The sequence below is a fragment of the Gekko japonicus genome, unplaced genomic scaffold, assembly GCF_001447785.1.
Source record: "Gekko japonicus isolate JY-2015 unplaced genomic scaffold, Gekko_japonicus_V1.1 scaffold78, whole genome shotgun sequence".
NCBI classification, from domain to species: domain Eukaryota; kingdom Metazoa; phylum Chordata; class Lepidosauria; order Squamata; family Gekkonidae; genus Gekko; species Gekko japonicus.
The window spans coordinates 824,038-836,480 of NW_015165236.1; the positions used below are offsets into that span (position 1 = coordinate 824,038).

The 12,443-nt window shown below is 48.0% G+C and overlaps 1 protein-coding gene across 1 annotated transcript in view; it reads left to right on the forward strand.

Moving 5' to 3' along the window:
* Positions 1 to 12,443, forward strand: part of ABCC1 (ATP binding cassette subfamily C member 1) — a 97,994-nt gene that overhangs the window by 5,007 nt on the left and 80,544 nt on the right. The window contains exons 2-5 of the mRNA XM_015409879.1: positions 1,062 to 1,238; positions 2,352 to 2,477; positions 3,612 to 3,749; positions 7,516 to 7,641. Of these exons, the coding sequence (XP_015265365.1) occupies positions 1,062 to 1,238; positions 2,352 to 2,477; positions 3,612 to 3,749; positions 7,516 to 7,641 (567 nt within the window). The remainder of the gene's footprint in view (positions 1 to 1,061; positions 1,239 to 2,351; positions 2,478 to 3,611; positions 3,750 to 7,515; positions 7,642 to 12,443) is intronic.

The following is a 12,443-nucleotide window of genomic DNA, read 5'->3' on the forward strand; positions in this document are numbered from 1 at the left end:
ACTTGCACCTGGCTGGATGACCTTGGGCAAGCCGTAGCTCTGATAAGAGCTGTTCTTGAAAAAGAGCCATTTCTGTCAAGAGCTCTCTCAGCCCCGCCTGCCTCACAGGGTGTGTGTTGTGGGGAGGGGGAGGGGAAGGAATCTGTCAGCCCCTCTGAGACTCATTTGGGTAGTGAAGGGCGGGATATAAACCCAGTCTCCTCCTCTCCTCCTCCAATGCTGAACCCCTTTCACCGTCAGGAGCCAGTTTGGTGTAGTGGTTAATAGCGGTGGACTCTAATCTGGAGAACCGGGCTTGATTCCCCACTCCTCTTCCATGTGCAGCCAGCTGGGTGACCTTGGGTCAGTCACAGCTCTCTCAGAGCTGTTCTCTCAAGAGCTGTTTTCTCAGGGCTCTCTCAGCCCCACCTACTTCATGGGGTGTCTGTTGTGGGGAGAGGAACAGAAGGAGTTTGTAAGCCACTCTGAGTGAAGGGGAGGGTATAAATCCAGTCTCCTTCTCCTCTTCCTCCTCCTTCTCCTCAAATTTAGACATTAGAGCAGTAATGGTGAACCTTGTAGAGACCGAGTGCCCAAACTGCGACCCAAAACCCACTTATTTATCGCAAAGTGCCAACACGGCAATTTCTGAATACTGAGGTTTTAGTTTAGAAAAAACCACTCATACCTTAATTTAAGATGATCCAAACAAAGTAAGGAAAGCAATCCCAAATGCTTTCATTTACTTATTTAGCAGAGAATTCGACACTTTAATGATGGTCTGGGCCTGGCTGGGGCGATGGCACCTAACCCTAACCCTAAACCACAGGGAGGGCTCTGAGTGCCACCTCTGGCACCACTGCATTACAGGAAGGTCTTCCTCAACTTTCGTCTTCCTTTGTTGTCGTTTATATCCATTTGTTCAAGTCCTGCTACCCAAAGCAATCGAAAACACGTCCACCCCATTCTGCATACGGCATCCCTTTAGGTATCGGGAGGTGGCAGTCATATCACTTCACACGTGTCTCTTGCGTTAACTTCCCCCCTCCTTGGGTGTATTGTGTTCTCTCCCCCCCCCCCAGGACTGGAACGTGACATGGCATACGGAGAACCCCGACTTCACCCCGTGCTTTCAGAACACCGTCCTCGTGTGGATGCCTTGCCTTTATCTCTGGGCCTGCGTCCCAATCTACTTGCCGTACCTCCATCGCCACGACAGGGGCTACATCCAGATGTCCCACCTCAACAAAGCCAAAACAGTGAGTGGTTCCGCCGTTGAGGCCGAGGTCTTGCTTCAGCAGCTGAAGAGGGAGAGACGAAAAGTAGCCCGCTCACCCCCTTTGGAGGAGGCTCTTCCCAAAAGGGAAGTTTACGTTGACTGCTTGAACCTCTGGCGTGCCGGCTGTCGTGTGAAGGGAAAGCACGTGCTTGAAGGGGAAGCACAACAGGACTTTGACTTGGTAGAGTGAGGGAGGGGGGATCCGGTACTGCTTGTGGTGTGTCCTGGGGCGGAGCATGTGAGGCGCCAGTGGTGCGGAGCAGTGCTCCCTCTAAGCCGTGGAGTCTTGTGAGCAAAATTTTTACTTTGTGAGCTCCTGGCATCAAAGTTGTGAGCAAGCGATTTGGCTGTTGCATAAATCAGTTTGCTCTGGAGCCATCCCTTCCTGAGCTAAGGCAAGAAAAATGTGTGAGATGGAGGGTGAAAAACTGTGAGCTAGCTCACACTCACTCAGCTTAGAGGGAACACGGGTGCAGCGGTGCCTCATCTGGAAAAGAGCAATAGTCTGGCAAGCCGCTTGGCCCACCGGCAGACTGTCAGCAAGCTGCCAATATGTCTTTTCCATGCATATGAGATGTGTCCATCCCCCCCCTCTCTCCTCCCCTGGACTGGCTTAGACTCTTGTGCGCATGTCCCCCCTCACCCTCATGCGCTCATCTTCAACTGCATTCCTTTCCATGTACGCTAGCAGTGCTTAGAAGGAACCTTATCTGCCAAGGCTACAGGTGGTTCGCGTTTGGAGGCTTTTTGCTTAGTCTATAATGAACAGTAGTGTGAGAATAGAGTAATTGTTTAATCAGCTACAACCGTTGCTTTCTCAGGGTTTGGGCGCACGATGAGTCCTCAGGGCGGGCGCGGGAACCATATCTATTGGCCCATGTTACTTTAAACTTGCTTTATTATACCTGTCTCAAGCACCTTGTGTTATTCTGAACAGAGAATCTGTTCTAAGTACTTCATGGCTTCAATAAAATAAAACCTTCCTGCAAGAGTGTATTTCATTGTTTGCTGTGAGTCTGACACAGACGATGACTTCTCCTCCCCCTCCTCCTCCTCGATTGACTATTAAAAAATGTTTCTTTTTCTGTTTCAGGCCTTGGGTCTTATACTGTGGATAGTCTGCTGGGCAGACCTTTTCTACTCTTTCTGGGAAAGAAATCACAATATTTTCCGTGCTCCAGTTTTTTTAGTTAGCCCGACCATTTTGGGCATCACCATGGTAAGTGAAGAGAGGTGCTGGTTTCTTCTCTTAGCTTTTAATCGGGTTAGATTCAGGTGGGTAGCCATGAAGCAGCAGAACAAAGTCTTGAGTCCGGTAGCATCTTTAAGACCAACAAAGTTTTATTCTGGGTATAAGTTTTTGTGTCAAAGAGCCAGTTTGGTGTAGTGGTTCAGTGTGCGGACTCTAATTTGGGAGAACCGGGTTTGATTCCCCCACTCCTCCACATGCAGGTGCTGGTGTGACCCTGGGTCAGTCACAAGTTCTCTCAGAGCTGTTCTCTCAAGGGCAGTTCTCGAGAGAGCTCTCTCAGCCCCACCTACCTCACAGGGTGTCTCTTCTGGGGAGGGAAAGGAGTTTGTAAGCCGCTCTGAGACTCCTTCAGGTAGTGAAGGGCAGGGTATAAATCCAGTCTCTTCTCTATACCCAGAATTAAATTTTGCTGGTCATACAGGTGCAGCTGGACTAAAAATGTGTGTTTTAATTGCGTGTCGGCAAAGGAAGCCTGTTTCCGTTCTGGATTTGGGACAGGCAGGAAGGGCTTAAAATCATTTCAAAAGGGTGACCTTTTTATACTTGCTGTTTTATTTGTATTGTTTTTATTGTGGTTTTTTTTATAATAGTTTTGTTCCACAAGGGAAGAAGGCGGCTTAAAATGCTTGAAATAAATTAATTTAAAATGGTCTTGCACTGATAAATGGCTCAAATGTGTGCTTAGAACGGGGGTCCTCAACCTTTTTGAGGCTGTGGGATTGGAATTCTGACACAGTGTGGTGGTGGTGGGCAAAACTACAAAATGGCTGTTGCTGCTTACCTTCAGGCACCCAGTGAAATTTTTTGTGCGGGGGGGGGGGGGAGCCTCTGCCAAAGCAATGTTTCGTTAAAAATCTGCATAGCCAATGAGAAGCCTTTCTGGGCACAAGCCCTATTTGACCCCACCCACTTTCTGAAAACACTTGGCGGGCACCAAGAAAAGTGTCGGCGGGGGCCACGTTGGAGACCCCTGTCTTAGAAGATGGATTTCAGCGGCGGTTCACTCTTGGTGGCGCATGAGTGCGACGGTCTTCTGGCTATTCTGGTCTTGCCGCAGCCCTGAGGGAATAAGAGGGTCACCGCTTTCATTTCCACCCACAGCTGTTTGCCACCTTTTTGATACAGTACGAGAGGATGAAAGGAGTCCAGTCTTCAGGTGTGATGCTGACTTTCTGGCTCGTTGCGCTGTTATGCGCGGCCATCACCTTCAGGTCCAAAATACTGCTCGCCTCCGGCAAGGTAAGGTGCCGGTTTCTCGGCCAGGCCCAGGGGACGCCTGGAATCACGGCCCGTTTGCTTGTTTAATGATTGACCTGGCAGTTCCACCGGAGCGGAAGGCACTAAGCAAGTTAATGGCCCGTTAAACGCTCCCTGAGAGCCGTTTAGGTGGGGCTTGTCTGGGTTATCGGCTTGTTCTTTCATGTTTAAAAGCTCTCATCAGAGCCCTTGGTGTTCTGGCTCTCAAAAACGCCCTCTTGGAAACCAAGTCCAGAGACGTGGATCTCTGCAGATAAAAGAGCACGTGAAATGCTCTGTCCTTTTCCTGGTGCAGAATTCCCTACTCTGTAATTTAAAAAAATGCCTCTTTTGAGTGTGTGTGTGCCTGCACCTAATCCAGGTGTTCTTTTAATCAGAAACGACCCTCACTCCGTACACCTGTCTCTTCTGCTCCCATTAGAATGTGGTTCACCCGCAGCAGTTTTAAACTGGGCAATGTTTCGTCTGTGTGCCTGGTTTCTGTTACCGTTGCCCAACAGATCGGAGGAACCCATTGAGCGTGCCTCTGGCTCTCATTGTCGCGCGATGCATCTTTTAAGGCAGCGATGGCCAGCCTCTTTGGCATGGTGACCCAACAGAACAGGCACAGAAATAGTAATAAAAGTTCCATGTAGCCAAACGGTCCTTCTTGGCTGGCGCAAGATAGATCAAGATGGGGTTGCCCCTGTTTGTCTGGAGCAGCAGAAAAGAGCCAGAGTCCAGGAGCACATGAAAGACTAACAACATTTGTGGCAGCGGAGGAGCTTTCAGGAGTCACTGCTCACTTCTTCAGATACAAAGGAAATGACTCAGGAAAGCTCATGCCCTGTTGTTAGTCGCTACTGGACTCTTGCTTTCTTCTTGCCTAGCATAGTTTGGTTTCCCCTTTGTGGAGCCACACGCTGGAAAGTTATTTGTTGATAGGAATGCTTAAAGCCATTGCCTGGGTATCCCAGCTGGCATTGGCGAGGGAGAGGAAGAAGAGGAATTAATTTTATTTATTTATTTATTTTAAGATCAAGAGAGAGATCTTGGAGTCGTAGTGGATAACTCACTGAAAATGTCGAGACAGTGTGTGACTGCAATAAAGAAGGCAAATGCTATGCTGGGGATTATTAGGAAGGGTATTGAAAACAGATCAGCCAATATCATTTATAGCTTTGGAAAAAGTGCAGAAAAGAGCAACTCGAATGATAAAAGGGTTGGAACACTTTCCCTATGAGGAACGGTTAAGGCGCTTAGGGCTCTTTAGCTTGGAGAAACGATGACTGAGGGGTGACATGATTGAGGTTTATAAGATTATGCATGGGATAGAGCAGGTAGAGAAAGAGGTACTTTTCTCCCTTTCTCACAATACAAGAACTCGTGGGCACTCCATGAAATTGCTGAGCGGTCGGGTTAGAACGGATAAAAGGAAGTACTTCTTCACCCAAAGAGTGATTAACACTTGGAATTCACTGCCACAGGAAGTGGTGGCGGCTACAAGCATGGACGGCTTCAAAAGGGAATTAGATAAGCATATGGAGCAGAGGTCCATCAGTGGCTATTAGCCACAAGGTATAGATAGGGACTCTGGGGCAAGTGATGCTCTGTCATCTTGGTGCTTGGGGGGGTCAACAGTGGGAGGGCTTCTAATGTCCTGGCCCCACTGGTGGACCTCCTGATGGCACTGGTATTTCTGGCCACTGTGTGACACAGAGTGTTGGACGGGATAGGCCTTTGGCCCGATCCAACATTGGCGTCTCTTATGTTCTTATCTTAAGCCCCCGGAGGGGATTTTTTATTGATTTTTATCCACTACAAAAAACTACAACAGAAAAGAAGGGAAGGGGAAAACTACATATACAGGAGAAAGTAAAGAACCCACTACTAACTAAAAACCCAAGAGAGGAGATCCTCCAACTAGCTTAGATACATCAATCTTCCCATCGTTGATCCCTTTATAAACTGAGTCAAACCTTTATAGCCCTTTTCCCTTAGAGTTTAAATTTGACTGTCTAGTAACAGTACCCCCAATCATCCCAAAACCAGAGTTCTCAAAGGCACAATTCAGAGTCCTTCAGCCTTACTTCTTCTTTTCCCTTCTCTTCCGCAACTTATAAGGGCTTTTTGGAGCTGCTGCCCCTTGCTCAGACAGAGAGTCCTCTCCAGAAGAGAATTAATTTTATTTTTTATGTTTTTATACTGCATCCTCTCTTGTACAGTCTCGGAGCAGTTTACAAAGAAACATTCAACAGCAAACATTTGATAAAACTCATCTGGACATTAAAATAGCACCGGCTAGTAAAATGCAATTACAGTAAACATTTATAAAGCATGAGTACGTATGAATAAGCACTGCTGCACTGCCCGCTCTGTAATGTCATTCAACATCAGTCTATTGCTCCAATTCCGTCAGCTACACCCGGAAGATATGAACAACTCTATGGCTGCGATCACACACACACACCAAAAAATCCACTTCCAATCCATTTTCAAATGGAATTTTTCCAGTTCACACAGTAAAATCCAGTTGGAACGTGGATTGAAAGTGGAACGTTTAGTGTGTGTGATCAGAGCCTTTGTCTCTCTCCTCCTCGCAGACTCCTCTCGGGAGACAACCCACGCAGTTGCCAGATTTTGCCTGTGGTTGTGTGGGATATGCAAGCAGCTGATTGCATCCCAGTAACTTTGCCAGTTTGGTGTAGGTGGTTAGGAGTGCGGACTCTAATCTGGGCAAACCAGGTTTGATTTCCCACTCTTCCACATGCAGCTGCTGAAGTGACCTTGGGCCAGTCACCGGTTCTCTCAGAGCTGTTCTCTCAAGGGCAGTTCTCGAGAGAGCTCTCTCAGCCCCACCTTCCTCACAGGGTGTTTGTTGTGGGGAGGGGAAGGGAAAGGTGATTGTAAGGCGCTCTGAGACTCCTTCAGGTAGTGAAGGGCAGGGTATAAATCCAATCTCCTCCTCCTCCTCCTCCTCCTCCTCCTCCTCCTACTCCTCCTCCTCCTCCTCTTCTTTATCATACTGTACCACCATTGATATATTAACGGTCTTATGTTATGTTTTATGTATTTCTTAATGTATTTTTATTGTGATATGTATCTTGTTTTATTGGTTTTTATGTAAGCCGCCCCAAGCCTGCTTCGGCGGGGAGGGCGGGGTAAAAGTTGAAACAATAAATAAATAAAATAAAATTTTCTTTTCCTTCTCCTCCTCCTCCTTCTCTTTCTTCTCCTCCTCCTCCTCCTTCTGTTAAAGGGAGGGCTTTACTTTTCTTGTCCCCCTTCTTAATCTCCGTTCGATGTTTTGTGTTTGCCGCGTTGCGCGCACTGTATTATTTGCCAGTTCTCCGGAGCCGATCTTGTATTGAGATAAGAGTTTCCACTGTGTATAAGCAAATTCCTAAAAAGCGATCCGGTCCCCAGTTTCCAGGTATGGGCAGTGGGCAGTTCCACAAAATGCAGCCAGAGGCCTGATGGAACAGAGCGGCCTTCCACGCCCCGTGGAACGCAAGGAGGTGCTGCAGAGCGTGGGACTCATCGGGGAGCTGGTTCCAATGGGCAGGAGCACAACGGCTGCGAAGGCCCTGGAAGGAGAGAAATGGGTAGTTGGGGGGGGGGGGGGTACTCCCCACACAGTCCAACAAGCTGCTTCATCCTGGGTAGGGACTTTATGGCTCTTTGCTCAGTCGAGTGCGATTTGTGGTATGCCGCAAAATGCCACGTGCGGGTCTGTTAACCACAGTGCCTGACTGATTCCTTTTTGTAGGGCGCTGAGATCGATGTGTTCCGTTTCGCGACCTTCTACATCTACTTCGCCTTGGTGCTCCTGCAGCTGATACTGTCCTGCTTTGCCGAACGGCCGCCACTGTTTTCAAAAGTGGTTCACGTCCCCGTAAGTCACGAGTCCTGCTTCTGCCGCGGGAGGGGAGCCCTGCCAGCTCCGCTTGAGAACCTGAAGTGCTTTTCTGTACTGACGTCTAACATTCTATACCTGGTGGGCGGGGGAAGGTGCCGTCACGTTCCAGTCAGCCAGCGGTGACCTTGTAAGGTTTTCAAGGCGAGTGGTTTGCCCGTTGCCTGCCTCTGCATAGCGACCCTGGACTTCCTCGGTGGTCTCCCACCCAAGGACTAACCAGGCCAACCCTGCTTAGCTTCTGAGATCTGATGAGATCTGGCTAGCAAATGACACTCAGAGGTCTTTTGCCATTCCCTGCCTCTGCGTGACAACCCTGGACTTCCTTGGTGGTCCCCCATCCAAGCACCAACCAGGGCAGACCCTGCTTAGCTTCTGAGATCTGGTGAGACTAGGCTGGCCTGGGCCATCCAGGTCAAGGCAAGAGATGAGCAGAGGTGGCTCGCCCTTGCCTGCCTCTGCGTAGCAACCATGGACTTCCTTGGGGGTCTCCCGTCCAAATACTAACCAGGACCAACACTGTTGAGCTTCCAAGATCCGATGAGATCAGGCTAGCCTGGGCCGTCCAGGTCAAGGCAAGAGACAGTCAGAGGTGTTTTGCCATCGCCTGCCTCTGCATAGCGACCCTGGGCTTCCTTGGTGGTCTCCCACCCAAGTACTAACCAGTACCGACCCTGTTTACCTCCTGAGATCTGATGAGATCAGGCTAGCCTGGGCTGTCCAGGTCAGGGCAAGAGATATTCAGAGGTGGTTTGCCATCGCCTGCCTCTGCATAGCAACCCTGGACTTCCTTGGGGGTCTCTCATCCAAGTACTAACCAGGACCGACCCTGCTTAGCTTCCGAGATCTGATGAGAACAGGCTCGCCTGGGCCATCCAGGTCATGGAAATCGATGACCAGAGGTGGCTCGCCCTTGCCTGCCTCTGCGTAGCCACCCTGGACTTCCTTGGTTGGTCTCCCACCCAAGTACTGACCAGGAACGACACTGCTTAGCTTCCGAGATCCGATGAGACCGGGCTAGCCTCGGCCATCCAGGTCAGGGCAAGAGACAAACAGAGGTGGTTTGCCATGGCCTGCCTCTGCGTAGCCACCCTGGACTTCCTTGGTTGGTCTCCCACCCAAGTACTGACCAGGAACGACACTGCTTAGCTTCCGAGATCCGATGAGACCGGGCTAGCCTCGGCCATCCAGGTCAGGGCAAGAGACAAACAGAGGTGGTTTGCCATGGCCTGCCTCTGCGTAGCCACCCTGGACTTCCTTGGTTGGTCTCCCACCCAAGTACTGACCAACTGAGGCTAACGTCTGAGATCCGATGAGATTAGGTCGGGCCATTTTTACCTGACCACATGTAAACAAGTTCTTGATTTTCATCTAGGGGGTGATTTTCATCTAGAAACCACTCCGTGTCGGGGCTGATTTGGTAGCGGTTTCGCTGAAAGGCTGCCTTGTTCCAATTTTCCATTTCTATAAATATTTGCAATGTGGAAACTTTTTTTTCTTTTCTTTTTTTTGGGCACGGAGGCTTGTGGTGAACAGCTTTCGAGAGGAGCTGAAAGAACACGCTTTGGGCTGGATGTGGCCATCTTGGGTTCTCACCCACACCTAATTTCTCTGTTTATTAAAGCCCCTATCCCGAATCGCTTTTGAGCTTGCAGACACCCCCACCCCCAAACAAAAAGCTGATTAGATCCAACCCGGCGACTGGAGGGGTCCCGTCTGGAGTCTTGGTGCTAGAGCGCCTTCTTTTCTGTCTGGGACAAGCGTTCTTCGGTGGTGGTCTGACTTGCGTCCTTGTCCTCTGACGCAGTTGCAAACTGCAAACGGGGTTCTCGTGGCAAAACGAGATGGGAAGGCCTCGGTTTGCACGTGGGATTAACACCATTGCTGTGCTTTGACAGCTGCAGGCCAGCTCCTAATTATGTTCACGCTTGGTGCGTGTAGTTTTATTTTTAGGCGGTCATGTTCCATGCATACGCATGCACAGCTGGAGGGATGGTGGATGACTTTGGTGTGTTTGACCGCAGTGTTGAAAACCAAAATGTAGCTGGCACGAAGGCGGGGGGAAAGATGGTAAAAATAAATTATCAGTGTAGACCAGTTCCTTCCTATACTCCTGGCTTGATGGCATCCATATAGCAATTCTGGTTCCACCTGGTCCCTACCGCTGGCTTAAAAGAGTCTTTGGTTCAAATCCAGCATCGGCCAAGAGTTTGCCTGGTAGTTTCTTCTCTCAATTCCCCTGTCTGTAAAACGGGGACAACAATTCTGGTCTACCTTTACAGGCCTGTTGTAAGACAGCATTTCGTACACTGAACAGACCACATTATTAAATACAAGGGACGTTTAGCCTTTGTAAATGGTCTGCAGGTGGGTAAAACCACACAGGCCACGTGCAGACCAGGTGTGTGTGTGTGGGGACGGCTTTAATATTTAGGAGATTTTCCAGTTGTGCAGAAAACTATGAGTTTGTAAATTAAATGAAAAGGAAAGGGGTATATTATAGCATTGGAAAAAGTGCAGAAAAGGGCAACTAGAAGGATAAAAGGATTGGAACACGTTCCCTATGAAGAAAGGTTGAAGCACCTGGGGCTCTTTAGCTTGGAGAAACGACGGCTGAGGGGTGACATGATCGAGGTTTACAAGATTATACGTGGGATAGAGCAGGTAGATAAAGAGGTACTTTTCTCCCTTTCTCACAATACAAGAACTCGTGGGCACTCAATGAAAATGCTGAGCAGTCAGGTTAGAACAGAGAAAAGGACGTACTTCTTTACCCAAAGAGTGATGAACACATGGAATTCACTGCCCCAGGAGGTAGTGGCGGCTATAAGCACGGTCGGCTTCAAGAGGGAAGTAGATAAACATATGGAGTAGAGGTCCATCAAGGTATAGATAGGGACTCTCAGTCTGGGGCAAGTGATGCTCTGTATTCTCGGTGCTTGGGGGGGCAATAGTGGGAGGGCTTCTAGTGTCCTGGCCCCACTGGTGGACCTCCTGATGGCCCCTGGTATTTTTGGCCACTGTGTGATACAGAGTGTTGGACTAGATGGGCCGTTGGCCTGATCCAACATGGGCTTCTCTTATGTTCTTATGGGGTAGGAGGAGAATACCAGTATCATGATGAGAACCAAGCGCGGACAGGTGTGGAATATTAAAAACTCTGGAGGTCAGCTCAAAGGAGGGAAAAGCATAAAGTGGTCTGTTCAGATGCTGGAAGATTATAAAGTCCCAGAGCAGGAGATTTGAATGGGGTGTGTGTGTGAGCTAGAGTCTCTGCAGGTTGGTGGGGGTGGGAGTTTGTAGTGTCAAACATTATTGGTATAAAAATTACCTTAAAATACCTAACCTTTTATGCTGGGGGGGGGAGAAACAACATAGAACCAAATAATAATCATCATCATCATGGGCTAGATTTGCTCCAGAGTGAAAGGAGATTGAAACAGGTATTTTCAAGTCAAAACAGAAGGTTCAAGAAGTATGAAATCACTCAGGTGTTTTCAGGTCAAAACAGAAGGCTTGAGAAGTATGAACTCATACAGGTATCTTCAGTTCGTAGGGAAGCTGCCTTCATTGCGTAATAGGCATTATGGGAAACACAGCGCAAAGGTTGTCTGCAAAAGAATCCCATTGTGTGTAAAGGCCTACATGAAATTGTTAAACTGTAGAATAATCATCAATAAAGTATAAAATATTTGTTTATTTCAATCTAGGGTATGTACTATCTACAATATATGAGTCAAAACCAACTATAATTCATGAAACAGTCTTATAAACTCTATTATCCAAAATCCAAATCTTCTCAATATTTCAGCTCGTCAGTAGCAGCCCACTATTGATGTAGAGAATTATATAAACACTTGTGCCCACTGTATAAGGCTTCCAGAATTATAATACAAATCAGCAGTAATGTCACTTGATCTCGGCTATGGGAAATGGCGCCCGATGTTCCTCGTTTCAGCTGAACCCTGAATCACAAAGCCACAAAACTGGGAACGCACTGGAATGCCAGAGGTTTGAATATTGAAGGACTGCGTCCTGTGGAAGTCTTATTAATGGCACTGTCCGTGCTGTGAAAATTGGATGAGTTTTTTTGCCAACTTGTGTGCCGTTTTGGAGCTTTTGGACTTTGGAAGGATTTTGTGGTCGAGTTGCACTACTGCTGCTTTGTATTATAATTTTGGAAGTCTTACATGGCGGGCATGAATATTTATAAATTTTTCTACATTGATTGTTAGCTGTTGTGACATTGATATATTAATGTCACAATTTGGATGTGAGTGCTGAATATTGTGAAGCTTTGAATTTTGGATAATAGAGCTTATAAGATTATTTCATGAAATATAGTTGGTTTTGATTCATATATCGTGGATAGTATGTATCCTAGACTGTAATAAATAACACGTATTTTAATATGGCCCCCACTGGTGGACCTCCTGATGGCACCTGGTATTTCTGGCCACTGTGTGATACAAAGTGTTGGACTGGATGGGCCTTTGGCCTGATCCAACATTTAAATAATATATATATATTACTTTATTGACGATGATTCTACAGTTTAGTTTAACAATTTTGCGTAAGCCTTTACACCCAGTGGGTTTCTTTTGTATATGCAGCCTTTGTCGAACAGCAGGCGTTGGCCTACCCCCGTTGGTGCGGATGACCTCTTCTCGAGGCAGAAACATCTTCTGAATGCGCCGTCTCCCCATGTGGCCATGAACTTCTGCCAGCACAAATGTTGTTTTGACAGCAGCCTGACGTTTCTCGCCAGTGGAGGTTGGGGG